Source organism: Sodiomyces alkalinus (genome assembly GCF_003711515.1).
Source record: "Sodiomyces alkalinus F11 unplaced genomic scaffold SODALscaffold_10, whole genome shotgun sequence".
NCBI classification, from domain to species: Eukaryota; Fungi; Ascomycota; class Sordariomycetes; order Glomerellales; family Plectosphaerellaceae; genus Sodiomyces; species Sodiomyces alkalinus.
Window position 1 is genome coordinate 70,273 of NW_021167088.1, and position 25,453 is coordinate 95,725.

The 25,453-nt window shown below is 52.8% G+C and overlaps 8 protein-coding genes across 8 annotated transcripts; 4 read left to right on the forward strand and 4 right to left on the reverse strand.

Moving 5' to 3' along the window:
- Positions 1-5,708: 5,708 nt before the first annotated feature.
- Positions 5,709-7,687, reverse strand: SODALDRAFT_328066 (hypothetical protein). Its single transcript, XM_028610592.1, has 3 exons — positions 7,074-7,687; positions 6,922-7,003; positions 5,709-6,730 (listed from the first exon to the last, which is right to left on the reverse strand). Exons 1-3 carry the CDS (start codon positions 7,454-7,456, stop codon positions 6,062-6,064), a joined length of 1,134 nt encoding a protein of 377 aa, XP_028463495.1. The 5' UTR covers positions 7,457-7,687; the 3' UTR covers positions 5,709-6,061.
- A 1,183-nt stretch (positions 7,688-8,870) lies between these two features.
- Positions 8,871-10,951, reverse strand: SODALDRAFT_320218 (hypothetical protein; the record flags this gene model as incomplete). Its single annotated transcript, XM_028609514.1, has 4 exons — positions 8,871-9,672; positions 9,703-10,385; positions 10,561-10,584; positions 10,853-10,951. The coding sequence occupies 4 exons, from the start codon at positions 10,949-10,951 to the stop codon at positions 8,871-8,873; spliced, it is 1,608 nt and encodes a 535-aa protein (XP_028463496.1).
- Positions 10,952-14,858: 3,907 nt separating this feature from the next.
- On the forward strand, positions 14,859-15,711 carry SODALDRAFT_328073 (hypothetical protein). Its single transcript, XM_028610593.1, has 2 exons — positions 14,859-15,193; positions 15,323-15,711. The coding sequence occupies exons 1-2, from the start codon at positions 15,101-15,103 to the stop codon at positions 15,686-15,688; spliced, it is 459 nt and encodes a 152-aa protein (XP_028463497.1). The 5' UTR covers positions 14,859-15,100; the 3' UTR covers positions 15,689-15,711.
- Positions 15,712-15,715: 4 nt separating this feature from the next.
- On the reverse strand, positions 15,716-17,306 carry SODALDRAFT_345972 (hypothetical protein). Its single transcript, XM_028613231.1, has 6 exons — positions 17,153-17,306; positions 17,077-17,091; positions 16,972-17,018; positions 16,895-16,910; positions 16,762-16,825; positions 15,716-16,662 (listed from the first exon to the last, which is right to left on the reverse strand). The coding sequence occupies exons 1-6, from the start codon at positions 17,186-17,188 to the stop codon at positions 16,160-16,162; spliced, it is 681 nt and encodes a 226-aa protein (XP_028463498.1). The 5' UTR covers positions 17,189-17,306; the 3' UTR covers positions 15,716-16,159.
- A 259-nt stretch (positions 17,307-17,565) lies between these two features.
- SODALDRAFT_282930 (mitochondrial import inner membrane translocase subunit TIM14) lies at positions 17,566-18,018 on the forward strand (the record flags this gene model as incomplete). Its single annotated transcript, XM_028608370.1, has 3 exons — positions 17,566-17,616; positions 17,676-17,803; positions 17,877-18,018. The coding sequence occupies 3 exons, from the start codon at positions 17,566-17,568 to the stop codon at positions 18,016-18,018; spliced, it is 321 nt and encodes a 106-aa protein (XP_028463499.1).
- A 1,321-nt stretch (positions 18,019-19,339) lies between these two features.
- Positions 19,340-20,966, forward strand: SODALDRAFT_283280 (hypothetical protein; the record flags this gene model as incomplete). The annotated part of the gene is made up of 4 exons (XM_028608396.1): positions 19,340-19,519; positions 19,632-19,678; positions 19,760-20,501; positions 20,559-20,966. 4 exons carry the CDS (start codon positions 19,340-19,342, stop codon positions 20,964-20,966), a joined length of 1,377 nt encoding a protein of 458 aa, XP_028463500.1.
- A 239-nt stretch (positions 20,967-21,205) lies between these two features.
- Positions 21,206-23,940, reverse strand: SODALDRAFT_282901 (SPOC domain-like protein; the record flags this gene model as incomplete). Its single annotated transcript, XM_028608366.1, has 6 exons — positions 21,206-21,858; positions 21,961-22,172; positions 22,252-22,643; positions 22,728-23,258; positions 23,316-23,376; positions 23,447-23,940. The coding sequence occupies 6 exons, from the start codon at positions 23,938-23,940 to the stop codon at positions 21,206-21,208; spliced, it is 2,343 nt and encodes a 780-aa protein (XP_028463501.1).
- A 522-nt stretch (positions 23,941-24,462) lies between these two features.
- SODALDRAFT_283301 (hypothetical protein) lies at positions 24,463-25,249 on the forward strand (the record flags this gene model as incomplete). Its single annotated transcript, XM_028608400.1, has 4 exons — positions 24,463-24,509; positions 24,587-24,620; positions 24,702-25,002; positions 25,083-25,249. 4 exons carry the CDS (start codon positions 24,463-24,465, stop codon positions 25,247-25,249), a joined length of 549 nt encoding a protein of 182 aa, XP_028463502.1.
- Positions 25,250-25,453: the final 204 nt, after the last annotated feature.

Consider the following 25,453-nt stretch of genomic DNA (forward strand, 5'->3'; position numbering starts at 1 on the left):
GGGGAGGTTGGTCAGATCAGTGGGGTCTGCCTGGGTCTGCCTGGGTCTGCCCCTCGAGACAAGCGGGTCTTCAGCACTGTGCAGTGTTATCGAGAACTGCCTGCAACTTCGCCGTCGAACCCCCCACCTCTCCTACCCCGCCTCCTGTCTCTCAGCGCGCAAGTGTCATGAAGCACGACGGCACTACGAATACTCCGTAGTAGTACTGATACCTAGGTAGGTACCTAGTAAAGACTAAGGTAATAGGATCCTTTCTTATTACTGTATCATAACTTTTAATGTCCTCAGCGAAAGATATTCGGAGGCAGAAGTATATACAGATACGTCCTGCCTGGATGGCATCCAACAAAGGGCCGGGTGGGTCCAACACGGACGGCCTCCGTGCATCATCAGCCAGATCTAAAAGACTACCTGGGTACCTACCTTGTTGGTTCGGAGTGACTCTTGAAACAGGTGATTCACACTGATCCCTAACAAAGTACTATCATAAGGTAGGAACAAATGAAGGCGCCTCTTAACGGACACATCCAAACGTCCATTAATGTCCATCCGTGGTGCGCCATTGACAGACAAGCTGCGTGGGACGGCCAGGCACCTCCGAAGCCAAAGGAGATCCAGGTGTCATATGGGCGTGGCATGTTGGGGCAATGTTCTGTTTTGGGCCCAAGACTAACTTGGTCAATGGACAAACGCGCTCTTAGTCGGTACCTACATCTGCCCGTAGAAGAGGTACCGGGTCCTCAACCCATCCGTTTCTTCGTCATTCGCTCTCGGAATCCGATGGCAGGAGAACATTCCAGCCTGTTGTTGTCTTGGGAGAGGAAACGGGGCCTGACTCTACCCCGTGTCTTGGCTGAATGATTCATCAAAATGGATGATAAGCAGGAATAGTAGTCATGGCCGGGTACCGACGGTTAGCCGCCCCAGGACCTTATACTGAGGTAAGGTAGGTACCTTACTTTATTGATTGTGTCGTCGGGTTACCTCGGTCAGCAGTCGGCGCCGATACTCATGTCAGTAGCACGAGACTTGAGGTTGACTTCGTTTCTCTCGCCACAAACAACACGAGGGATCATCGAGAAGAAACAGAGGGCGACCGTTGGCGACAAGTTAACGTAAAGGTTGCTTGCTAAAACATGTAGGGGATATATTGAAGACCGCCAGAACAAGAGAGAACCGACCACTGACCACCCCGCCCTGAACCCCGTGGACTGGTCAGGTGAGCGGGCCATCCAGCGCCGGCTCACGGGCTATGCTTAATCCACGTGAAGTCGTGACGTATACCTGCGAAAGGAACGGGACTTACGGCTCTTCCGGCGCTTGATGCTGAGCAGGCAGGGCTGAGGAGCCAAGACGCACGAATCGTTGCAATACAGAGTACTTCCTTTCTTCCATTCTTTGACGGTACCTTAGGCATGAAGTACTGCATTTCTCCGATGACTTCGATTTGGGTTCATCGAAATGACAACTTTCGAGTCCTGTCCAGACATGCTTGTGATGTCATTGGTGCGCCACCCCGAGTCCAATTCCGTACCTTAAGGTGCGTCCTGTCGTACCTCCACAAGGTTATCTTATCTTGTCTTACCATGTATTCGGATACCCCCTTTTGACCTTGTTTTACACATCTCATTCTTTCATTCTTTGTCTCGCGTGCAAATGCAACCCGCTTTGGTCACCCCGACTTACCACTGCGGACACAGTAATGAGCTAAGGTCTATTCATCATATATAAACCACACCTAGCATCGGGTTAATGATGTAAACGGATGATGAAAGTCAAAATAGAATCTTGATGTATAACGATGCGATCCTCTGCAGAGTAATCAGCAACTATAAAGTAACCGCCAACTCCCACGCTTTGCTCGAAGCGCCTCGAAGCGCCTCAAAGCGCCTCAAAGCGGCCGAGTGCAAGAACCACTTTAGATAACACCCCATGACTTAGAAACTGATTGACAAGGAATCAGACAAATAACCGCGTCTCCCTACCAAACGCCCAAACCAAGGTTCTGTCTGGTCCCAAAGCAGGTAGGTAAGGACACCTTGAACGCCCCCGGAGAAAGATCGGTGCGAGCAACAGAACTGGGTGGTATAATGATGGTGCTACGTCCTTACGCCCCGGGCATTCACTTCGCCTTTCTCGCCAATGTTGAGAGCGACGCGGCAGTCGGGGCAATACCACTTTGTCGTTCGGGGAGGGATGGCCGTGAGCCCCACGCATTCCAGATGGAACCATTCGGTGGGACAGGTCTTCCGCAACAAGTCAGCATCGTGGACCATCAAGGGTGACAGGGGACGAAAGAAAAGGAGTATGTGAATGATGAAGCTGGTTGACAGGAGACGTACCGTATTATCGCAACTGATCATGGTGCCAAAACTGACCCTGTTGCAAACACAATACCTCGGCTCTTCCGGGTCGATACTATTGCCCTCGTCGTCGACTTCCTCCATCTCCTCGATCGTCTGTCCATTGTCCTTTTTCTGCGACCGTACGCGCCGTTTGACGCTGGGCGCTTTCTTCCGACGGCCGACGGCACTGCTACCCCCCGAAGAGGTCGTGCTGACTACACCAGGCGCCGGACGTCTTGTCCTCCTGTTCGCCGCTTGCGCCTCGGGAGCCGGCGTGTTCCGCGCTGTACTAGAGCGTCGGGGCCGGTCAGCGGCCAGGGAAGGTTGTGGCTCTTGGCTGGGAGCCTTTCCACGAGAGGATGGGCGAATGCGGGTCGCAACTTCGTCGGACCCCGGCAACATGCTCGGGGTGCTAGACCTTGATGCGGTCTGCTTCGCACTCGGCGCAGCGGACGGCTGGCCCTGATCTTGCTGCGCCTGGCCATGTACATCCACGGACGGAGCTTGCTGCTGCTGCTGTTGAGTCTTCTTAGCCGCGTCGCCTCGTGTTTCTCGCTTGGACGGTTCGCGAACGGGCCGTAGAATCGGTGTGGTCGATTTCCTAGGAGACATGGATGGTGGCGGAATTGGCGTCTCCGCTGGTGGCTTCACAGAGACAGCGGTGGCTATGGTGTTCGAGAGGGCCGGAGACACAGCACGCTTCGGTGCATCTTGGCCGAGGACAGGAATAGGAACTGGGGTGGAAGACACGGGCGTCACCGTAGAACCATTGGGCGTGAGAACAGGAGGGGGAATGGGCGTCTCGGTTAACGGTTGTGAACTGAGGCTTGCGCGCAGCTGAGGGAGAGGGACCGGCGTCTCCGTCTTGGTCCGCTTGAGAGGAGGGCGACCCGCTGATGTATCAGTCGGGTCGGGCTTCCGATCTTCACCTTCAGCAATGGAATGGCGTTTACGCTTGTTTCTGGACGACGTCGACTTGATCTGAGCGGAGCTGTTGAGTTTGGCTGGCAAGCTAGGCGCTGGCTGTTGGGTTGTCATGAGCTTCCGGGCCGTCTCATTGAACCGGCGGGCAGACTCCTCCGCTTCTTCGGCAGCCTGTTTCGCAAGCGACTCCCTTTTCTGCCTCTTTGCCTCGTTCAACTTCATGCCCCTGTTGCTCGAGGGCACCCCTTCCGATGTAAGAGCCGCAGCGCTCAGGGCGCCTTCGGGAAGCTTATGAGAACCTGAGGGGGATTCTGCCACGACGGCGGTTGGAGGCAGATCTATTGCCCTGCCTTCCTCTTCGGCTTTCCTCTTGGCCTCGCGGTACGCTTCAACACCACGTCCGAGGTCATTGAGTTCTCTGGCAATCATAGCGTCGCTCGGTGTCCATGTGGCGTTCTTCTTCATACGCTTCCGAAGCCTGGCAAGCTCGAAAGAAGTCAGCTGCAACCAAGGGGCGTCCGGGCTACCGATGACCGAATTGTCGGGGGCGACCTGCTTGGCAGATGGAGGGGGTCGGTCTGCTAATCCGTCCACGACCGCGACCATGGCAACGGCTGCCGCTGCTTTAGGTGTCTGAACTGGCTGAACTGGCTGAGAGGGTTGAAAGGGTTGAGACGGTTGCGATGGTTGCGATGGTTGCGATGGGGGGGAGATTTGAGAGACCTGGGAGACCTGGCGGGGCTGCAAGGGCTGCGAGGGCTGCACGACAGAAGGAGTCGGCTTGGTTGTCTTCGGAGTCTTGGGCGTCTTCTGTGGCCTGACGACTTTGATTCGCGGGGCGGGTGTGGCGGCCACGGGTATAGGGCCAGGCGCAGACTCAATCTCGTCGTGATCGGAGCTCTCCTCGCTGTCGGAAGAGTAGGGCTCGAAATTGTCGTAAGGCGCGAGGACTTCGCCGGGAACAGTTATTCTTGGAACAGTCGGGCGCCGCACTCTTTTGTTATCGGGACCCAGTGTGACGAGCTTAGGCACTCTCGTGACCTTGGGTGACTTGGAGACCGCGACGGGGCTTTTTTGTTCTTCGGCCGCGGGATAGTTCTCGAGCATCGTCTCCAGTTTGGATAAGATGGCCTTGGCTCGGTGATAGTGGCGGGTCACATTCTCAGACATGCGCACCGCCTCGGCATGTGCGAAAGTTCTTGAGTCAACTATGCGGCGGAGAGCCTGTGATATATCAGCCCGCAGCCCAACGGGAGAGGGACGTTCGTCGGCAGGCATATTCGGGAGCTGGCCCCAGGTGCAGGTGAGGTTATGGACGGCTTCGGAAGCATCGTAGTAAGACTGGTCGAGCTCGCCAATCAATGTGAGAGATCGTATTATGTCGGAAGGTAGGTACTCGGTGAAATCAAGGAAGTCTGTCACGGTAGACTGCGCATCGGGATCGGCGCGGATCTCGAGGGGTTTGATGGAGTTGTCCATGGAAGCAATAGCTTGTGGGATTTCGTGTTCCATAGCCGTTTTGTTCTTTGGTGAGACGCCCTCCTCGGCCTTTACTGAGTCGCCGTTTGGTCCCATGATGGTTCGGGCGCGGCGCAGGGAGGAGCAGTGGACTGGCCCCCGTCCGTAAGGATGAGTGGTATTGATGGCAAGTGGAGCCAAGGAAGCCGCGGCGTGAGGAGGGTCGTTTCTTTTTCTAGTCACATCGGCAGTATAGAGGTTGTTCGAGAGGGATAGTGTCGACAGGAAAGATGAGAAGGAAATCAGGCCGGTAGGCTGCACGGGCTCCGAGAAACTGAACTACCGTGAAGTGGTGTTGAAGTGTATGGATTGCGAGGAGGGTTCGTCGGGCAAGGCGCGTCACGGTCAAGCTTCCCATCAGCAGCATGGTCTGTGCGCCGTCACACTTCCCCACATGTGCTTAAATTCCGCGGTGCCAATGCACGGACTATCGTGAAGCCGACCCCGTGTATTCCCCAGCTTGTCTGACCCGGACATTTTGTGGAGTAGGTACGTACCTAGTCTCAGTGACCAAAAGGATCGAAGCGCTCTAGACGATAGAATTACGTAAAGTGATTCGATGCTTTTGTTAGACCACTGCACCGACGTACGGGCCATACCTTGATTATTACCCCTGTACCAGATACCGCCTTGAAGGTGGAATTAACGTCGGCTTGCAGAAAACGCGTTGGTTCCGAAATGACGGCTCTCATAACTTCTGTGAGAGAAATGATGTGACACGCAGTAGCATTTGTAGCGCTCTAATGCGGTGCTTCCTGATTTAGTCGTTTCGGTGACACGGTAGAATCCAATACATTCTCCCCGATGTCCAGTCCTCAATACTAGCTCAACGCAAGTAAGAGATGAGGAACGGTGACACATTGAGTCGACTACAAGTCACGAGGCCCGCTGGTGGAGGAAGATGATGTGAACACTTATGGATGTCGAAGAAATGCATATTAAGGAATATGGAACAGCAGAGAAACAACAGTCGCCGTCAGCCTACCCATTCTGTAAGAAAAGCCCATCGTCATCGTCGCATCGTTTATATTAACACAGCGGCAACCCTTTAGAGATTCTTTCTCCCGCCAATCGTCTCTGTGGCGTGCGTATCGTCCAACCACCCTCCCAATCGACGCCTCAGCGTCTGTCACCTCACCAGAGGTAAGGTTGGGGCCCCGATGATTGTCTCAATTTTGAAGGGTATTCAAGACACTGTCATTGTCGCCGATCGAACCAGTCTCATCTGCCACTGCCACACCGCGTTACGGCTACCACACCGCCGCAAGCCCACTTCATGGCTCTTCGCCGACAAAAGCCAATGCCACGCCCGTGAGGAATGACGCGACAACCCAGGGTCCGGCATAGCTCGCTGCCCCTCGTGGCTCCACGCCGCCTATTGTCATGAAGCACTGAAGGTATGTGCTGATTCCTGTCATGACCATGACCACAGCTGTCCGCAGAATGATAACCTTGCCCCTTGTGGTGTAGCCCCAAAGGTTGTATAGCACCGTCTCCCCCAGAGTCGCCGTCACCGGGTCGAACTGCTCGAGTTTCCCATCCTCTTTGCTGCGACCCGTCGCCGTGAAGGGCGTGAAGATAAAGCTTCGTGCTGCGAATCCAAAGGCCAAAGCTACAGGAAGTAGCGATAAGTAGTTGGCCGTGTAAGCAGGCGTCAGGTCGGGGAGCCCCTCGAAATACACCGCAAAGCTGGTCGGCAAATACGTATGCAAGGCCGAGAAAAGTGTGATGCCGTAGATCATCGCGGATAGGAGGGTTGTGTAAGCCTGGATCGGAATGTCCGTCAAAATTTCGCGATTGGCTACATTCTTGGCCTCTCGGACGTGGGCGCCTGAGAGTGGCCGTAGGAGTTGGAAAGGCGCGAACGTCGACAGCATCTCAATTCCAAGGGCTGAAAGCGCGGTTGGCGTGCTAATGTTGTAGAATGTTGAGAGCAAGGAAATCTGCGACATGCGTACCAGGGTCAGCGCGATACAGCGTCTCGTTCTCTTCGCTACAAGAGCAGGTTGTCGAAGAGGAGCATGCGTGGCAGGGATGGGGTTGGGCTGCTGCTTGGGGAAGCTTGCGGTTTGTACTGGTGATAAGAAGGAAGTGAATGTTTTGAAGGGGAAGGAGAAGGAGGGTGCAAACATACAGCCGGGCCATGCGCAAGTAGATTTAGCGCAGCGACATCCAAGCTATCAAACCCGGCAAACCACCCCAGCGCAAGTTCAACGCTGTCATATGGTCAGCTCCCGCCCAGTGTCAAGAACTCGAACCATGCTCGGAAGAACGTCGACAACTCACATCCTCCAGCCTGCTAGGGCCCCGACCTCCTCCCATGTATTCAAAGTCTTCCCGACATTGGCAAGTTCTCCGCCGCTCCACTCGTTGAGAAAGCTGTATCCCAAGCTCGAGATGCTGAAGCTCAAAATCGTGACCAAGGGAAACTGTACAGCAATGGGTAGCTTGGACGGGCGACCAGGACGTGACATCGCGGTCGCATCTGGGACCACCCCAACCGCAGCTACAGAGCCGTCATCCCGATTTGTTTCCAGAATCTCGAGATTCGTCGCAACCGATTCCAGCGCGCGGGCCGAGTCGTCGACGTTCAGGGCATCCCCATCCAGGTTCGCGGAGGTGGTGCCCACCGCGGGGTCTTTCTTCGCGGATCGGCGCAAAGGCGGCATTGCAGTATAATCGCGGGGACAACGATATGGGTAATTAGTACACCTTGTCGGTGCGCTCGTTTTCCAAGGAAAGTAATGTAACCCCCAAAAAAGAGGAAGAGAAAGAGTGTGTTTTAGATAGATTGAAGGCAATAAGAAAAGTAGGGAAGGCTATCGCGATTTTGAGGACATGTATGACGGAAAGGAGGCAGAAGTGCAAACCTAGTGGTAATGGTAGCTGCTGACAAGGCTGGGCCTTGAGGGACTGGACGAAGGATAGCTGAGGGGCAGCTCCGATGATGTGTGGGGTTAGTGACGTCGCTGGGGAAACGATCTTCTTCCCTGCTCTACACACGTGATGTTTGCTCGATTTTCATGTGGCTGTGCCCTTATTCCAGGACTTTCACAAAGCCTCACTCAAGCCCCAATCCAGTCAGCCTACGTTGTACCATTCCTCAACGCTCAATGCCCCCCCACTTCTTCTACAATGCTAACTGCTGGATTGGACCTGCATAGCAGCACATGGGTCAAGAACGACTTTCACCGTCCTTTCCTTTCCTTCCAATGGGTCACGATGAGGGGACCCTTGCCAGCTGCCGAAGAAGAATTTTTCTCCGGTTTCTCTCTCCATCTTTTTTTCCTCATTCTTTTTTCTCTTCTTCCAAACGCCTCTGTTTCGTGTTCTATGCCACGGTCTTTTAAACTTCTTGCTCTACCCGGAGAAACGTCCTGCCGCAGCATTGTTACGACTCTGGAGACACAATCACCCCGTTGGACAAAAGGTGCCCGGCTTTGATTTGCTCGCTTATACGTCATGAGCACTGTAACACCATCACAAACCCCGGTTTCCAACGCGGAGCAATAAGGGTTACACATCACTGGGGTTTTCCAGGATACCATGAATATCTCGTCCTCCCTCCGGATAATTGATGTCCGGTCGTCTTTCATCGATCCTCATTTTATAGGGTCTTCCTCGAGTTCAAGAGGTCTAGGTTCTCTAGCCAATATGAGCCGTCCTCCCACAAGCTGATGCGTCTTGGTGTTAATAATCATCACAACAACGGGGAAGACGACGAGAATACATCTGTCGATGGTATCCGCTTGTTCGGACTAGCTTCATATTTGTCAGGTCAGCTCGACGCACTCTCCCGTCCCTCACTTTAACCTCGTGGAGATGCTCTCGCGATCGCCTGCTGCTGTCGTCATCAGAGGCGTCGGGCTCCCCACTCTTCGGTGCTGAGAGATCGGCCTGATGCGGAGACTCGACCACCTTTACAGGGTGTGTTTAGTATATTTGGTGGTACAAATGAAATGCATAACGCTCCCCCTTTCTCCCTATATTTCCATTCCTTGTCCACGTGTGCTGCTCACTCTCACCTCCTATAAGTGGCACCACGCGTGTTCCCGTGTCAGGAAATCCAAGAAAAAAAGACCATTACTCTTCCATGCGACCGAAGACGCCATCGTCGTCTTCATCGCTCCGAGACCGCGACCGCCGATCGAATTCGTCCTCGTCCATAATGCTGTCACTCTCCTCGGTCTTGGTGCCCCTGCGAATCTCGCCCCGCGTGAAGCTTTCGGGCTGCCGCGCTGGGTAGCTGCTTAAAAAGCCTGTGCTCGACAGCGATGCTGCCTGATCGAGATACTGTGTCGGCAGAGGTGGCACCGGGGGAACGTCGGCAGCCGACAGATTCGCCATGCGCGACCCGTTGTTGCTATTGAAGCTGCAGCTCAGCAGCTCCACTGCCGCCGCCAGCTCGCGATCTTCTTGACCCGTGGCATTCCGGCCGGACGAAGGAGGCCGTCGGTGGTCGTGGCTCATCTGTCGGAAGTGAGAGAAGCCCGTAGCGTTGGGCATGCTTCCTGTCACGAGAGGGTTGTGCAAAGACCCGTACGACCGTCCGAATCCGAACCCGCTTCCGCTGCTATATCGCTTGGAGAATGTGCCCGATGCGGCGGAAGCACTGAATCCATCCAGTTGTGGAGGCGGTGTAGTGTCGGCAGAGCTATGACGCGAATCAGAGTATCCTGATACCGCGGGAGACGCGGTTGATTCTGGCTCGCTAGGGAAGTCCCTTGCAGACTCGGGAGGGCTGGTGGTCTGGGCCGCAGTGGCATCTTCATTCTCCTTGCCGTTCATGGCGACCAGCACCGACGCAGCCTCAAGGAGTTGGACTTGTTGGTGCTTGGAGATGAGCAGCTTGGACGTTAACGACCATTCAGGAGTGTGTTCCCACCTGGCCAGGAATCAGTCATTGGGAACCCACACCAGAGCGAACGACGTCGAGGGGACAGGCAGCACACAGGCGGATCCCTCCGTGGGGCCGGATGACACAGTCGGAAGGTAGGAATACGACGGAACAAGGCAGTGGACGAGGGAGGGGAAGACGAACAAGTGTTTGGCCAGGCAGCTGCTATGCTTGTATCCCTTGCCGCATGTTTCGCAGCGAAGTTCGACACGATTGCTTTTGCGGCGCTCCTTGACGAGAGCCTGGCCATCGCTCGCCCTTCGAGCACGGGCCTTGACCAATTTTGTATTCTCCTCGTCCGCAGAGCCGTCTTGGGGTTCGTCATCAATGGCATTTTCCGGCACTTCTCTTTTGTCCATGTGGAATCTGTGTGTTGGCAGACTCGATGGAGGGGAAAGGAGACCATCTCCAGCGGCGCCGCGGGCAACAGCACCTCTGGATATGGTATGTCGACGTATAGACATGGCCGACGCTCCATCGCCGCCCGCTTCCTTGAGAGCTGCCGCCACTGCTGCCACATTCGCTGCGGGGTTGCTCATGGACTTTCTGCGAGTAACACGGTGATTGGCATTTAGCGAGGTGCTAAGAATCGAGTGTGAATTGTTTCGTGAATGGGATTGTCGAGTAGTCATGAAGCCCGAGGCGGGCGCTTGCGAGGGTGAGGATCGATGGGCCAATGGCCTCGAGGTCTGCTGTATATCCTGAACATAGAGAAAGGAATGGCACCGTGTCAGCTTTTGGTCCTTATGTAGCGACGAGTGTTACAATGCAGTGTATGATTGCTCAGCTCTCCTCCTTTCGTTCAGCCCAGCAGAAGCAGCAAAGGACAAGAGGCCAAGTCAGTGCCTCCTGTGGTACCTGCGGAACGAAGCGTACCTTGGACGAGGCCATTGCCGCGATCTGTGAGGATCGTGTACGGCAATAGGAGTATTTAAAGATAGCCTCGAGCACGTCACAAGGAAGCATGCACAATCAAGTCCAACGGCGTGGCTGTGGTCGTGGTCAAAACGTTGCGTGGTGGTTTCTGGTGTAGGAAGACAAAGAGTCGCGAGACACCTAAAGACCACAGGAACAATATTATTTTGGGAGGAGCAGTTGCAATTCAATTCCACCAAAGGGTGTCTGTGTGCAAGGAGGGAGGGTGCGAGTCTAGCAATGTCATTCTTACTGTGCCTTGTTGGAGGCACCAGCCGATAGTGGCATGTGGGCAATTCAAGTACATAGACCACCCAAAGATGGGCTGGGCTGGACTCTTGGGAATGGCCATGGTGGATTTCCATTGCTCACCTTGTTCATAACGAGAAAGTGTACTTCTAGGATGTACTTCATTCGCACATCGTAGCGGCTTGGACACGTAGATCCGTTAGTGAGGACGGTACTTATCGATTGGAGGGACGTGGAGCCGAAGGCGTCAACCGGTCTCCCGCTATCTTGACCCAAGCAAAGTCTTGCGGGGGGATTGATATGGAGTACGTCCTGTTAGGTACTTGGCCTCCGAGGAAGGGGGGGGGGGGGATCAAATGGCCCGAGAGGTCAATTCGGAGTACCATGTACAGGACAAGCGACGGACTCCGTACACGGTAAATTGCTGAAATAGGAGGGCGTTTCCCGAGGCTTTTTGCCTACACTGGTCTACCAGTGTCCAACGCTTAAGTCGCGGCAAATGAGAAACGTCCCATCGAGAGCTCTCCTCAAGATCTCCATCGGACGGAAAGCGAAATGACATGACAGGCAAACTGCTCGCTCCGTTACCCATCAGTCGAGAGGCAGGTCTGGTGACTTTTTGGTGTGGATGACAGACAGTAGGCATTAAAGAACATGAACAATGCTGATTGGCACAGCCCCTCTAGGTAAACTAAGCCTAAGGATGATTAAGGCCGACCATGGTCGGGGAGGTGGAAAGGTGACTAGGTGAGTAGAGCAGCGGGGAGGAGGAATGGGAACTGAGGGGAACGGCTGGAGCTGGTGTTGCTTAGGGGGGGGACTCTGCCCGCTGGTGAGGGGTGTGTACAACGTAGAGGCTTGGGCAAGGAAGAGGGGGGGCGTGGAGTGCTATAATAAGCCTGTGTGGTTGCCCTTTCCGGGTAATGATTATAATAATAATTCATACAGGGTACGCTGTGTGAAGACTTCCGCTCACCCTGGCTCCGATTATAATACTGTGAAATACACTGTAAGGTCATACGTTGTAATTCAGCCAACTAATTATGAATAACTTCGTAAGGTACCTTAGGTGCTACCCGTACGTGCGGAGTAGGTAGTAGTTGTCCTTGAGACCTTGATATTGCCGTGACCTTTGATCTCTGTTTTTCTTACCTTTTTGTTGAGGCGGCGAAGAGGGTGTCTTGGGTTTGAACTTGCACAATTTTCTAATAATGGTAGGAAGGAATGCCACTCAATGATGTCCAAGATGATGTCCAAGACAAGCTGACTTTCAAGGTTGTGTGTGCCAGGTTTTAACGTCCCAGACAAAGGAAAAAGCTGCCTACTCGAGTTGCTCTATAAGGTAGGGTATGCGCTTATTCTGTAAAAATGAAGTGGATGTATGTCCTATTCAAAGATAAAGAGATAAATATTATACGGTACGAGTCTAAGGTGTAACTGGTGTTTAAGGCATATCACTGGGGCTATACGTAGTCGCTTTTAACTTGCCTTTCATTTGTTTCCTTAGCGAAGGGGGGAATAGGAGCTCGGTATGTTATAAGCTAATAAGTGTGCTAATCATTCTCAGAATAGACAATATATGACCTAACTTTTCCAGTGCGAAAAGGAATAGATACGGACTCCTCAATCGCGAGCAATGGCACTTACTGGTAGAAGCAAGCGTGATAAGGAACTTGCTACATCTTCCAGGATAACAGGAGTTTAAGCATTCGAGTTGTAAAAAAGTATGGAAATGGTATGTTAAACAGATATTACAGGATCAACATAAATGGTTGGACTTGTCAGTCACCGGAGCCATATCCGACCCGAACCTTATATCTTGTGTCTACCAAATCGGACTTGCTGATTCCATATTTCCTATGGAGAGCAACGAAGTGTATAGATGACAATTAATTATAAGCTGTAGTCTTTTATGTTATCTTCTTGAACACACGAAGTAGGTACACCGTATCCATACATTCAACCGAAGCAATACATGTCGATCTTGGTACAGTGTGGGTTTAAGTAAGACAAGACGCAGGTAATTATGCAACGGTTAGCATTAATACAGTTTTGTGTAAAAGACAGCGGATACACAGTGTTTAGTCCTTCACCCTAATAGCGGCCGGTCAGCTGGGCATTTCTCTACTCAGGAGTAACCTTTTACGGTTCTTACGACGGACTTTTAGCTAATTAGTCACGCCTCAATCTCAACTCCTCATTTCGTGACAGGCAAAGCCTACCTTAAAAAGAATAAGATGATTCCACCGTTTTCGATTTATTAACCCGTTAGTTTTTTCTGGTTTATATTCTCTGTTCGCGTCATTGCTCGTAGACAGGTGATCAGGTCAGAAGAAAAGACGCTACAGAATATACCAAGTACCTATAAGACTAAATCTTTACACTTTCCACGTTGTGCGATATGCGATGTACGAATTGCCGTACAGACGATAATAGTGGCAATAGAGGGACTTTTTCCGTTGTTCCATTTCCTTGCGCTAACCATAATCGATGGCGTCTTGACAGACCCGTTTTCGATCTCCCGTCTTCCGTCTACTTCGCACTTCATCCGCCGCCAACCATTTTGACGACTGCCTGAAGCCGTACCTGATTGACCAAGTGACGTACCCGTACTTTATAAGGTAATGTGCCTGCCTGCCTTGGTACCTGCCAGTGGATCATGGGTTTCCCCATCATGGGCAGGTGGTTCAGGTGCCCCTGGGCCGGGGCCCACCCACCTGAAGAGATCCAGGCGGCAGACGCATTCCCCCCTCATCATTCGGTTATTCTGTTCACTTTCCTCGCTTGATCACCGTCTCATACCCATACCTAGAAAAAGCTGCCGTCTGCTCCTCCGTCTCAGCCGCTGAAAGCCTCGTCAACAACGCAACGTCTTAGCCCTTCCTGGGAAGCCGTCTTCCTGGGTATCAACTTGGCTTCTGGAAACCAGGCCACATCTCGATGAATTTAAATTGCTCCTGATTTGTGGAGTGAACTGTATCTCTATCCACAGCCATAAATTCGATTCGATTCGTCCTAGGTGATACTTCACCTCGCCATCGTCTCATTCATGTGCGCAATCTGGTCCATCGCAGACCGCTCTGCTCTTTTTCTTCGGGGTTGGACAACATGACAACCATCCCGACCCGACCGAAGTGGTGTACCACGATCGCCCATTCAGCTTCGTTGGAACCGTAGTGAAGCCCAACGGCAAAGAGGCGAGTCGAGTCGATGACCACTGTATTGATGGTTCCCTCTCCTTTTCGCCTCGCCTCAACACGGTTCCGTGGCGTAGGGAGGGATTCCATACATATGTATGACATGATGACATGCCCATCCATGGCTGCTACACACTACTTCGTACAGCGTCGTCCAACCCGGAGAGATCGTCGTTAGATAGGCCCGTCCAGACTCGACAGAAGAAGAGTGCGCAAGCTCATCCGGGGAAATAGACAAGAGCTGTGTCTCATCATGCTTGAAGCGAATCGATAATTGTAGAGCAATACTGATCATGTTGGCACACACTCAGTGGACCTTCCAACGAATTCATGCATGGAGATACGTTGTAGACTCCCACATCCTTCAGTCGAACATCCGTTTCATCCCTAAGGTACCGGTCAGAACGTTGTAACTGCGGACACCGGCTGGCAGACCTGTTGTGCCTGGAACCCCTGGTCAATGAATTATTCGGTGACGCACCAGCCAGCGACTTCAAGCGGTTTCTGGATTAATCGCTCAACGGGGTGCTCTCAATCCGAACCGTCTCGGAGAACGTGTCTGATAGGTAATAATTGGGTTATCCCCCATTATTTTATTGTGGCTGGAAAGGACTGCGAACATTTCATGGAACTTGGACAAGTTGTTGTTATTATTATTATTATTATTATTATTATTATTATTATTATTATTATTATTATTATTAAACAGACCTGAGACTGATAAGACATACTACTCCATGGTAAGTTAAGGTAATAACCACGTACTAATAAAGTACACTAAATTGAGGTACCTTACTTAATAAGGTACTGGTCAGGAATGATCCCCGACGCCGGCGATAAGACAACTTGTCAATTCCAGCTGTTGTCTGATACCTTATACGACCTACGACCATAGCATGCCTAAGACCGGACAGAGAATCAGATAACCAGAGAAAAGAACACATTACATCTCGCTTGGGGAGATAAAAGACGATTCCATCACATTCCAGACGATATCAATCTGACACCATCTGACGCCATCCTTTTGTATCAACGCTTGTTTCTCCTTATCTGCGATGCCTGAACAATACCAAAAGGTCGGCCGCGGCGGTGCGGGTAACTACATGTCCCAAAGCCAGATCGAACAGGCGCGAGGAGCATCAGACAATGTAGGATCAAACTCCCTTCCCCCCTCTGTCCCTCCCAACTTTGTCACTGGCCCTTTCATCGAGACTCTGCCTTTATCCTTCTGATCATACTGGCTCCGGCTCACATCGTACCCCTTCTGCCCGTCCCAGGATCTTGAGGCGCAGAGAATCACCACCAACCCCGCGACCACGAGCGTGTCCAACTACGCCCGCACCGGACGCGGGGGCTCGGGCAACTTCCACGACCCGGCGACGCTCCCAGTGGTCGAGCCGAAGTCGGAAGAGACCAAGACGGTGCAGCCAACTAGTAGGACCTACGCGTATAGTGGGCGCGGGGGGGCGGGGAATTGGGGAACTGCTGCCGCCGCACCCGGGATCCAATCCACTCCGGCCCCGGAAGAGGTAGAGGCGCTGGAGCGGCAAGTGGTGCAGGACGTCGAAGCCGGGTTGGCGATGCCGCCCAGGGCGCATACACAGCAGACACGGGTTGTCAAGGAGGACGATAGCAACAAGTAGGGCCTTTTTCGGGGGGGGGGGGGTTTGGTCTTGTTCTCTTTTCTGGTTTCTTCGCGGCGGCTATGTGGGGGGGGGCTATACATAATACGGCATTCGCAGGCCAGACAGGTTCTTGAGCTCGGGGCGAATATAACTGCTTAATACATTCGGTGACTCTTTCATGCTCCTCCTCGCGTTGCACGACATCCACATTGGTCTTCACTATGATGGTCTCACAATGAAATCGAGACCAGACACTCAACGGACACTGGCCGCGCCGCTGAAATCTCCTGCAAAATAGTCTTCACCACACGTCGGAGAGGTCTCGGAGGAATCAATCTTGAAGCCTTTTGTTTTGTGTCTTGGTATATCACAACCGCTAACGCCAGAAGTCCCTCATGGGAATGCACATACTGTCAGCCCCTATCCATAACGCCAGACGACGAATAGACAACGGAAATATCAACACAGCCGCCATACATCGTGGGAGCTTCAATCGACCTCCATTTCATCTTCATCACCCTCCTCTCCAAACGACTCGAAATCGTCGTCTTCGTCCTCGTAGCGCATGCCGGCACCCTCGCGTTCTTCGATGACCTCCCCGTCGACCGTGACCCGCTGCCGCACCTTCTCCTCGCCGAACACCTTGCTCTGGACCTTCTTCTTCTTGGAGATGACGTCGACGGCCTCGGCGCGGTCGGCGGCGGCGATCTCCTCCTCGGTGGCGCCCTGTTCGGCGAGGGCGCGCTTCTCGGAGCCCCGCAGACGGGGTAGCAGCATCTGGTTCTCGGCGACGAGGCGGCGGGCGGTGGCGAGATCGCGCTCGCGCTTGCCGGCCATGCGCTTCTTGTAGAAGACGCGCTCGCGGCGGGAGCGGATCCCGGAAATGCGCTCCATCGCCTTGAGGGTCTTCTGGACCAACTCGCGGTCGTAGCGCACGGGCACGTTGCGGCGGGCGGCGAATTGGAGCGTCGAGTCGACCGTCATCTCCTTGCCTGTGTGTCGCTTGTTTTAGCGGGAGTTGAAGAATTGTAGGGGGAAAAAAAGGGAAGGGGGTTTGTCGCTGCGTGGTGGCACAGAGAGATGTAACGTACCCTTGGCGGTTCGGTATGCCTTGGTCCAGCCAACCTTTCTCGGGTTGCGCTTCATCTTGAATGCCTTTATTTCCATATGTTTAGCTTTCACGGTTGTTTTACTTTGGTCCTATTGAATCCATAAGAGGCGTACCTTGTGGCATTTACTCCTGTGTCGCACCGCCCATGTTAGCCCTGTAGATAGAATTTGGATGAAAGAGGACAACGTACCGACAAAACCGAAATGACCTCCCATCATTGCGATTGAATGTGATTCCCTACATTGGATATTAGAGCCCCTGTCTACCAATGGTAGCAAAAGGCATAGATCCGTACCTTGGAGGGATATGCCTTTGTTGGAGGGGTTAGCGAGGGGTATAGCGGAAGCGAGGGGATGACAATCGGAACTCACAGGTCTGCTACAGAAATGACACACTTCAATCCTCATCTTGATGTGGTTGAAGAGGACTCAGCGAAGGGGGAGGAGGACCAGCGACGGGAGCAAGAGAGAGACAAGGAGGTAGAACTCGGTTCGGTGTACATGGATCTTCACTTTGGTGAGCGGTCTGAACGAACGCTGAAAAAAAAAAAAAATCAAGCTCCGGTTGGCTATCTTATCTTATCGCACCGGGAATTGTGGCAATGATGGGGAACCAAGGTGGGTCGAAGATGGAGCCGAGAAAAAGCCGGCGCCGGCGCAAGGAGAAACAAACCGGACTTGGATTTCGCCAACCTCAACTCACCACTTCCGAACGTCCAAACTTTTTGTTGCTTCCACCACCAAACATCAAGCATCAATTCGTCGAAACGCATCATCCTGCAAACATGGCGTCTGCTCTTGCCTGGGGAACCGGAGTCGCCGTAGCTGCCTTCTTGGTACGTCCCAGCAAACGGTGTACGACGAGACAACGCGAACGCTAACAAATGCTTGACAGGGCCGGGCAGGTCTCGTGGCATGGCGGCGATCGCGCGGCGGTGTTGGCGCGATGGGCAAGGCCTTTTACAAAGGCGGTTTTGAGCCCAAGATGAATAAGAGAGAAGCGTCGCTCGTCCTCTCGCTCAAGTAAGCCAGAGCATCCTCCTTGGACTTTTTGAGAGGAAGACAAAGTGTCCTAACGGGCATTCCCTCTACGTAGCGAGCGGGCCATCACCAAAGACAAAGTACGCAAAGCGCATCGGACTCTCATGTTGTTGAATCACCCCGACCGAGGCGGCAGCCCCTATTTGGCGACCAAGATCAACGAGGCAAAGGAGCTCTTGGAGAAATCAGCATCATGACAGAACTACGAACTTCCCGCCCTTTTTTTCGAGGGAAGCTAAGACGTTTTTCGAATGTCCCCCGGAAGGGATTCTGCGGGCAGCTCTATGTGGCTGCCCCTTGTACTTGTAGCAACAGGCTGGTTCGAGACATAGCGATGGCGTTTTTGATTCCGGTTTGGTTTCAATGCAATACGCATTCCGTGCTGGGATGAGTAGAAGGATGTTTGTTAGATATGATACTCAGGGCTGACAAGCTCGGTCTTTTTCTCTCTCCTCATACCCCTCTCAGCTTGGCTTTTTCCTTGAGCGTTTTCAGCTCTGAAGGAATGAAATGGGTCCTTTCGAACCACGTTTCTCAGACTGATACCCTTCTCCTACGCATACATGAAGTTGGATTGCCGGCAAGCAGAGTGCGCCACACTACCGCAGCACTGGCATAATTCAACTTCATCCAGGAAAGAAGTAGGTGGAAGTCCACGGAAATAATACCATTGGGTAATATACAAGCTTTGGGGCCAGGTAAGTAAGGTAGCTAGCTAGCTGGTGCAGGAGGATGAGGATTGTATGCTCATACAGATTTGCCTTACCTTGTCTTCCCCTTGTGGTTTATGTACTTACTCATAGACAGGAGGAGATCAGTTCTTTACTGTCCTAGTAACCTGGTCTTCACGTCAAGTTATAGAGGGCAGTACTATTATAACCTGTTATTACACACAGATATTGATGGGATAAAAGGTAACTTCTCTAAGGTACTGTCTTGAATTTCTCTGTTGATATTGTGTGCCCTTCTTTCTGCCCGGAGTCACGTCTTCCATAACCACCTACGGACTTAAATCCGACTCCGCTCTTTTCAATTGTTCTTTGTCGTCATGTTTGCTTTGAACTATCGTTACCAGGTAGTACGGTGCTACTACTTGCCCCCTTCTAGGTACGGTAGGAGGATAGGTGAAGGTACCTGCCTTTGAAGGATGCTTGAGCGCCTGGTCGACTATACCTTACCTTCTTCCCCCGTACCTGTCAACCCTTATCTGGACTTCAACCTTCCAAACTCCTTTAAGCCGCTGACTTCTGGCCTGGAGTGTCTTCACCACCACTTGATACTTCGTATCTGTCAGCACTCTGCGCTCCTGAGAACTGTTGGTTCAACATGGAAGACCACTTCACTATGGATGATCGTTGGGGGCATATGGAGGGCATCCTTGGCCCCTATTATCCCGGAAACGATCGGCTTGAAGACGAAGTCTCGTCGATCCCTGAGTTCGATGCACATCCCCAGCTGATCGATCTGAACTATGTTCGCGAAGAACTCGAAAAGTCGGATAATCTGGCATCGGCTGCCATGAAGTCCAAAAAATCCGGCTCTTCATACGGTACCTACACGCCATTGCCTCCAAGTTCTTGCAACCCGGATCCCGCCAAGGCCCAGCTGCTCCTGAAGGAGGAGTTCCCTGATTTCTGTAGTCTGGAGATAGGCGAGCTCTCTGAAGAGGGAACGAACTTCGTCTCCTGGGATCTTGCCGTCCGGTACCCCCAACTGTATATTGGAATCCGAAACCGTCCCAGGGTATGTGGTCTGAGTTCTCTTTATCCTATTGAAGCGTCTCTGACATGACTTGATCTATCCTTTCTAGGCGACGCCGCTGTTTGAACGTATCTTCGAAGGTCACGTTTGGGATTTGTAGGTGTCCTGTTTTCTCCTACGTCTTCACCCCCTTCCAAGCTATTACCCCCCTCAGCTGACTTTCGTCCTCATCTTTAGCTTCTACATCTATAATCCCAAGGATCTACCGGCCTTCCCTAAGCTGTTTGTTCCCACCAAGCAGTTCAGCCATTTCCTGGAGTTTGTGAATGCCACTTTGGGCATCGTCCTCACCATTCCCGAAGGCCCGCCGAGTCAGAATTTCTTTGTCCACTTTGGTGCCCAGGGCACTCTCCGTCCACGCTATCTCGGCCGTTGCGCCAGCCAGTCGGAGTTCCTTGCCATCAAAGACCGGGTGCCCCCTGTTCATGACCAAGATGTCTGCGCGGGCGCCTCTCCCGACAGCATTGCGAGCCTTCTGGAGAAGCTCAGACTTGTTGAAAAGTCATCCAGAAAGAGCAAAGTCAAGACCAAGAAACAAACGAAAGCGGCGGAACAGCGCAGGGAAAGCCTTCATCTCGTTCAGCGGTGCTTAGGTCTTCGGCCAGCCGCACGCGGTCATTCTGATCCGAATGATTCTCCTCTCGCCTTGGACATCCACGGCGCCGTCCCGTATGGCCGAGACATGGACGTCGTCTTTGCGTCCATCGACATCGAGGTCGCCGAGCAGTCTCACAAGACCGTTCTCGAAGTTGGCATTTCCACTTTCGACTCTCGTCGCATCGTCGACGCCCCTCCCGGCGACACCGCTCGAAACTGGATGCCCTTCATCCAAAGCCACCATCTGCGTGTCTACGACTACCGCTTCATGTGCAATACGAAGTATGTCAAGGGCTGTCCTGACAACTTTAATTTCGGGTACGTCCACATGTTTCCCTAGGGTTTGATTAGACTTGGAAAACTAACCCACCGAAGTGAGAGTGAGATGCCCAAGCTCGCTAATCTTGCCGACCGCATCCTCGCCATCCTGTCCGACTGCAATAAACCGGACCACGACGAAACAGCACCTGAGGAAAACAGACAGCAACGACCCCTGATTCTTGTCGGGCACGGAATCACTGCTGATATTGGCTTCCTCGCGAACATGAACGTTGATCCTGTCGAAATGAAGGGTTTTGTCCAGTGCATCGACACTCAGGACATGGACCGGGCCTGGCGCAGTTTGACCGCCAGTCGCTCCCTCGGCACTGTGCTCAATGATCTCGATCTTGCCCACTCCAACCTTCATAACGCCGGAAACGACGCCGCCTATACGCTCCAGGCCATGTTGGGCTTAGCTGTCAGCGCCCGCCTGTCCGAGCTTGACGAGGCGAAGACTAAGACTTAACCTCGAATCCAAGGACCATTAGGGACCGGCTTAAGACATAGGATATCCGTGGGCAGGATACACTATACGTTTCGGCGTAACGAGGCTTGTCCAGTGTGAATGGGTGGAGGTCAAAGGTCAAAGGTACCCGTATAGAGTCTCTGCAACCAGGGTGCAGACAAAGGGAGGATCGCGGACTTGCCACATCAGATGTTCGCCATTTTTCTCCATTAAGAATGCTTGTCCTTTTGTATTTTATTTTATTTTAACAACACGGTAAAGTCATTGCATCGCGTGGACTTAGCTACTTTGCTTTGAGAAACTGAAGGCCGTGTTAGTTTGCGCATCCTCTGCCCGAGGGGAAGATGCATAGCAGAACGAGATGGGAAAGGGGGCAGAGAAGCCAGACGGACACAATGACATGATGATTGAGTCTCACATACCTCCTGTGCCTCCTCACTCGTGACACCTGACAGCTCTGACTGAGTCTGATCAATCAGTCCCAGCCGGCTCGTCCTAACCTTCCACCACATCTCACGTCGGTCGCCCCCCAGCTCGCCCGCCAATAGTCGCTTCTTGAAGTCCCGTGCAAAGGCGTTGTAGATATCAGGTTCATCCAATTCGATGAGTTCGGTGCGCATGACGCTCATGGCTTCGAGGGCGCGTGCGTACAGGGAGTCGCCAAAGCTGTCAGTCACTAGACCGCGGATGACCTCGCCCATCTGCTTAGAGGCCTCCTGGATGTGCTCCATATCCATAGCGGAGGAGACGGCCTGCTTGAATTCTGGGATGGCGTTGTCGCGGGTCACTAGGCGCGGGCGCTTGGGCTGCGCGTCGAGGAGGGCATCGACGTCCAGGCCAGAGAGGGGCTTGACGGTCTCGCGTTTGCGTTTCGATTTCGCCTTTGGTGGAACTGTGGAGGATTTCCGAATTGTCAGCTCGGAAGAGAGGTAATAATTCGGGGGCATTGATGGAGGGGAAGAGAAACTCGGCAGGACAGGATATGCAAACGTACCTTTCTTGACTTCGGCCGCTTCTATGAGGCTGTTAATCTCTCGCTTGGACATCGCGATGAGGTCCTCTGGAGGGGTAGCGTAGCGGACGAGAGTGGGTGGGATGGGTTCGATTTTGCCGTTCGATTTGAGCGCGCGGTCACGAACGGCTTGGTTGATGCGGTGGATGACAGGGTTGAAGGACTCATCAATAGGAGCGTATTCCGCAGGTTGTCTGGTGGAGACGCAAGGTCGGTTAGCAGCCGTTGTAAGACCCAGGCTTGATCGACTCGTTGAGAAAAGGGGCTGCTTACCCATTATCATTCTTGCCAAACGTATCCAAATCCATCGCATCGACGTAGTTACTCATAGCGAATGAAAGCTCGTCGGTCGGCAGTAGGCGATGGTTTGTAAGAGTTTGGCCGGTAACAGTGACGACGCGGTCCAGGGGCGGGAACTGGTATGAGCGGACATCCTCAGCGAAAGGGAGAGGGACGTCGTAGAGGCATTCGAAATCCGGGTCTACGCACGGAGCGAGGAGGACAAGCAATGGGTCCTTGCCGTCCTTGAGGACGATGCGGGCGACGGCGTAGCTAGAGCGCTCATAGAGGGCGTGGATGAGGGATGAGAGGGCCAATCGGGAACGCTCGTCGTACTTGCTTGCCACGGTCATACAAGATTCTCCCATGCTCAAGAAGGGTTCATACTAAGAATGCGTCAGTTGTCAACATATCAATGGGTTTTTTTTTCAAGGGCGAAGAGGTCTGGTCTGTTGCCAGGAGAGATGTACCTTGTCATCGGCGACGAAGCCCAGAATGGAGAAGCTCTTCGTGGTTTCGAGCTTGGTGATGTTCCACTCGGATTCGCTGATATGGACTGCCGTCCTGCCATACTCGTACCCCTTGGCCAGAGAGTCAAACTCGACATCCCGCTTACCGCCAGGGGCCTTAGGATCATCGACCTTGTAGTTTCTGGCCTGTTTGACGGCGGCGAAATTAGTGATTCCCTCAATCCCCTCCATCTCCTCGCCGTCAAGGTGTTGGGATTGCGTTGTTTGTTGTCCGGATTTAACGACGACGGTGCTCGCGGAGGGGGGCGCAGCCAACTTTGTCTTGAAGTAGCGTTCGACATGGATGCTCATAGGGGACGGGTGTTTGGGGTCCTTTGGGTCTCCCAACGTCAGAAGCCCATCATACGTTTTGTACGGCCTAGTTGTCTTGATACGCGGATTGTCCACTTCGTCGATGGCTTCGGCAATTGTAGCGAAGTGAGCATCCTTGCATCTTGACACTAGGTCTTTCAGAAGCGCTTCATTGTGTTTCTGTGCTGCCATTAGTGATGTGCTCACAAGAGGTTCTCCCGCCCTCGATGTGCCAACCTTCTGTGTCGGCTTGTCTTCTTCCTTGAAGCCGTATTCTGGGTCGTCAAAATCCACGCCACTTGAGACCATCGTGGTTAGTTTCCCCCTCAGCTTGCAATTGCAATAAATGCATTACCGATCATACTCACAGTACAATCACTTCAACACCGTCCTCGTCCGCCTTCTCGACGATTTGGTCCATCCCATCGGCATCAATAGGGGCCGTGCCGTCGGTAATAAGATACACCCTTCGTGTGTACTTGAGTTTCTTGGTAAAAGTGGACAACATCTGGAGGGCCACGACAATGGCTGATAGAGCGTCACCAGTCTCAGTGTTGCTCGGTTTGATGACGGCCTGTAGGTCCTTGAGCGACGACATGGTCATGGGCCCTATCTCTTGTAGAATGGAGATGTTTTCGTAACCAGCCTCATCCTGGATGCTGTCGATGTGTCGTGTCTCATCAGTCCTCAGCCCGATAACACCAACCGTCCAGGTTTTGCGCGATGCAGCCACGATGGTGGTGATCTTGTCCCATACATAGCGCAAGCTGTAATCAAGGTCAGATTGGACACGGCCATTGTGACAATCGCCCATTGGTGTGCCAACGTCGATGATGAACACGGATGCTTGCTTGTCCGCCATGCTGGAAGGGATCCGACATGCGTGTTCAGGTGAATATCGAGGACATGAACATGAGGCTGTGGTGCAGGAAAGAGTTGTGTTCAAAATGCCGATGCTTTTAAAGGAATTACTTCGAAGGACACTGAGTTGAGAAACACCAAAACACCAAGACAGGTCAAGCTTGAATACTCCAATGTTTATGAGCAAGGTAGCCGGCGCCGCTTGTTTAGGCAGAAGGCGGCTCCTGGGAGGGACCCTTGTAAGCAGAGTTGACGTTGCCGACACGCGGGCCAAGACAAGTGGGTGAGACGCGACATCACGTGATATCGCGATACGTTACCTGGCGGGGATGGCGATAACTGATCAGCTACCACAAGCACAGGCCACGTGTGGTCGTCATGATGATCCGTGCAGATGTTAGTAGCAAGCATCATTAATCCCTCCTCAGTAAATATCTCGACAGCCAGAACACAACACCACAATAATTTGTTCGAATCTTCTCTTATATCATCTTTGAGGGAGGATCCAAGACCGTCACTCACAATGGCTAACTCGGGCGTATTCTCGTTGGCCCCGTACCACATCATCTCGTAAGCTCATTCAAGCTTCATCGTCGAGCATCGTAGCTTATACCTCGTGTGAATGCTCATCTCTGACTTGATAACAGGTACGGGACCTTGCTTGGAACAACATTCTTTCATGTGAGAAACAACTCTGTTCCCTTTCGGATGGACAGCGCCCTGTCTGGTCAACAGAGCTGATCATTCATCCGTCTCGTCTAGAGCTTCATCAATGGCACGACCATGTTTCGCGTCCTGGAGCGGCCTTCGTTCTCCCTGGTGCAATCCCACCTCTTTCCCATCTACTTTACCCTTCAGACCGCCCTCCCTGCTGTCCTCGCTTTGACGTATCCCGGAAGCAACAACCCGTTCGGAGTGGCTTCGGGAATTGCGGGCATTTTCGACGGGTCGAAACGCTATTGCACCCTTCTCCCCATCGCCGCCATGTTCATCACTGGTGCCCTCAACTTGTTTGTCCTCCTACCTGCTACTAAGAAAGTCATGGCCGAGCGTCACGATCAGGGTAAGACGTCTTCCTCCCCCGCCCGCCCCCCTCTTCTGTAATAGAGGGGACTGCACCAGTTAACCTTCCGGACTCTACAGAGAAGAAGGACGGCAAGAAGAGCTACGACGCGGCCCCACATTCCCAGGAGATGCAGAAGCTGAACAAGCGCTTTGGTAAAGTGCATGGTATTTCATCGCTGCTTAACCTGACGACCTTCTTTGCCGCTGTCGCATATGGCTTCACGCTGGCGTCGCGGATCGCTTAGATTGACATGAGCGAGCTTTGTAATAACGCCACCTGCTTGCACCAAGGGGTAGAGCAGAGCATCATCTGCCTCACGATTCTGTATTGTACCAAAATCTCGACCACTCCATAACAGCTCCATAGGTCAGACCAGCATATCTATCCATCCTGACGCTAATCCTAAACTCCATCGCTTCGACGGTTGGCAATGGGGATGTTCGTGCCT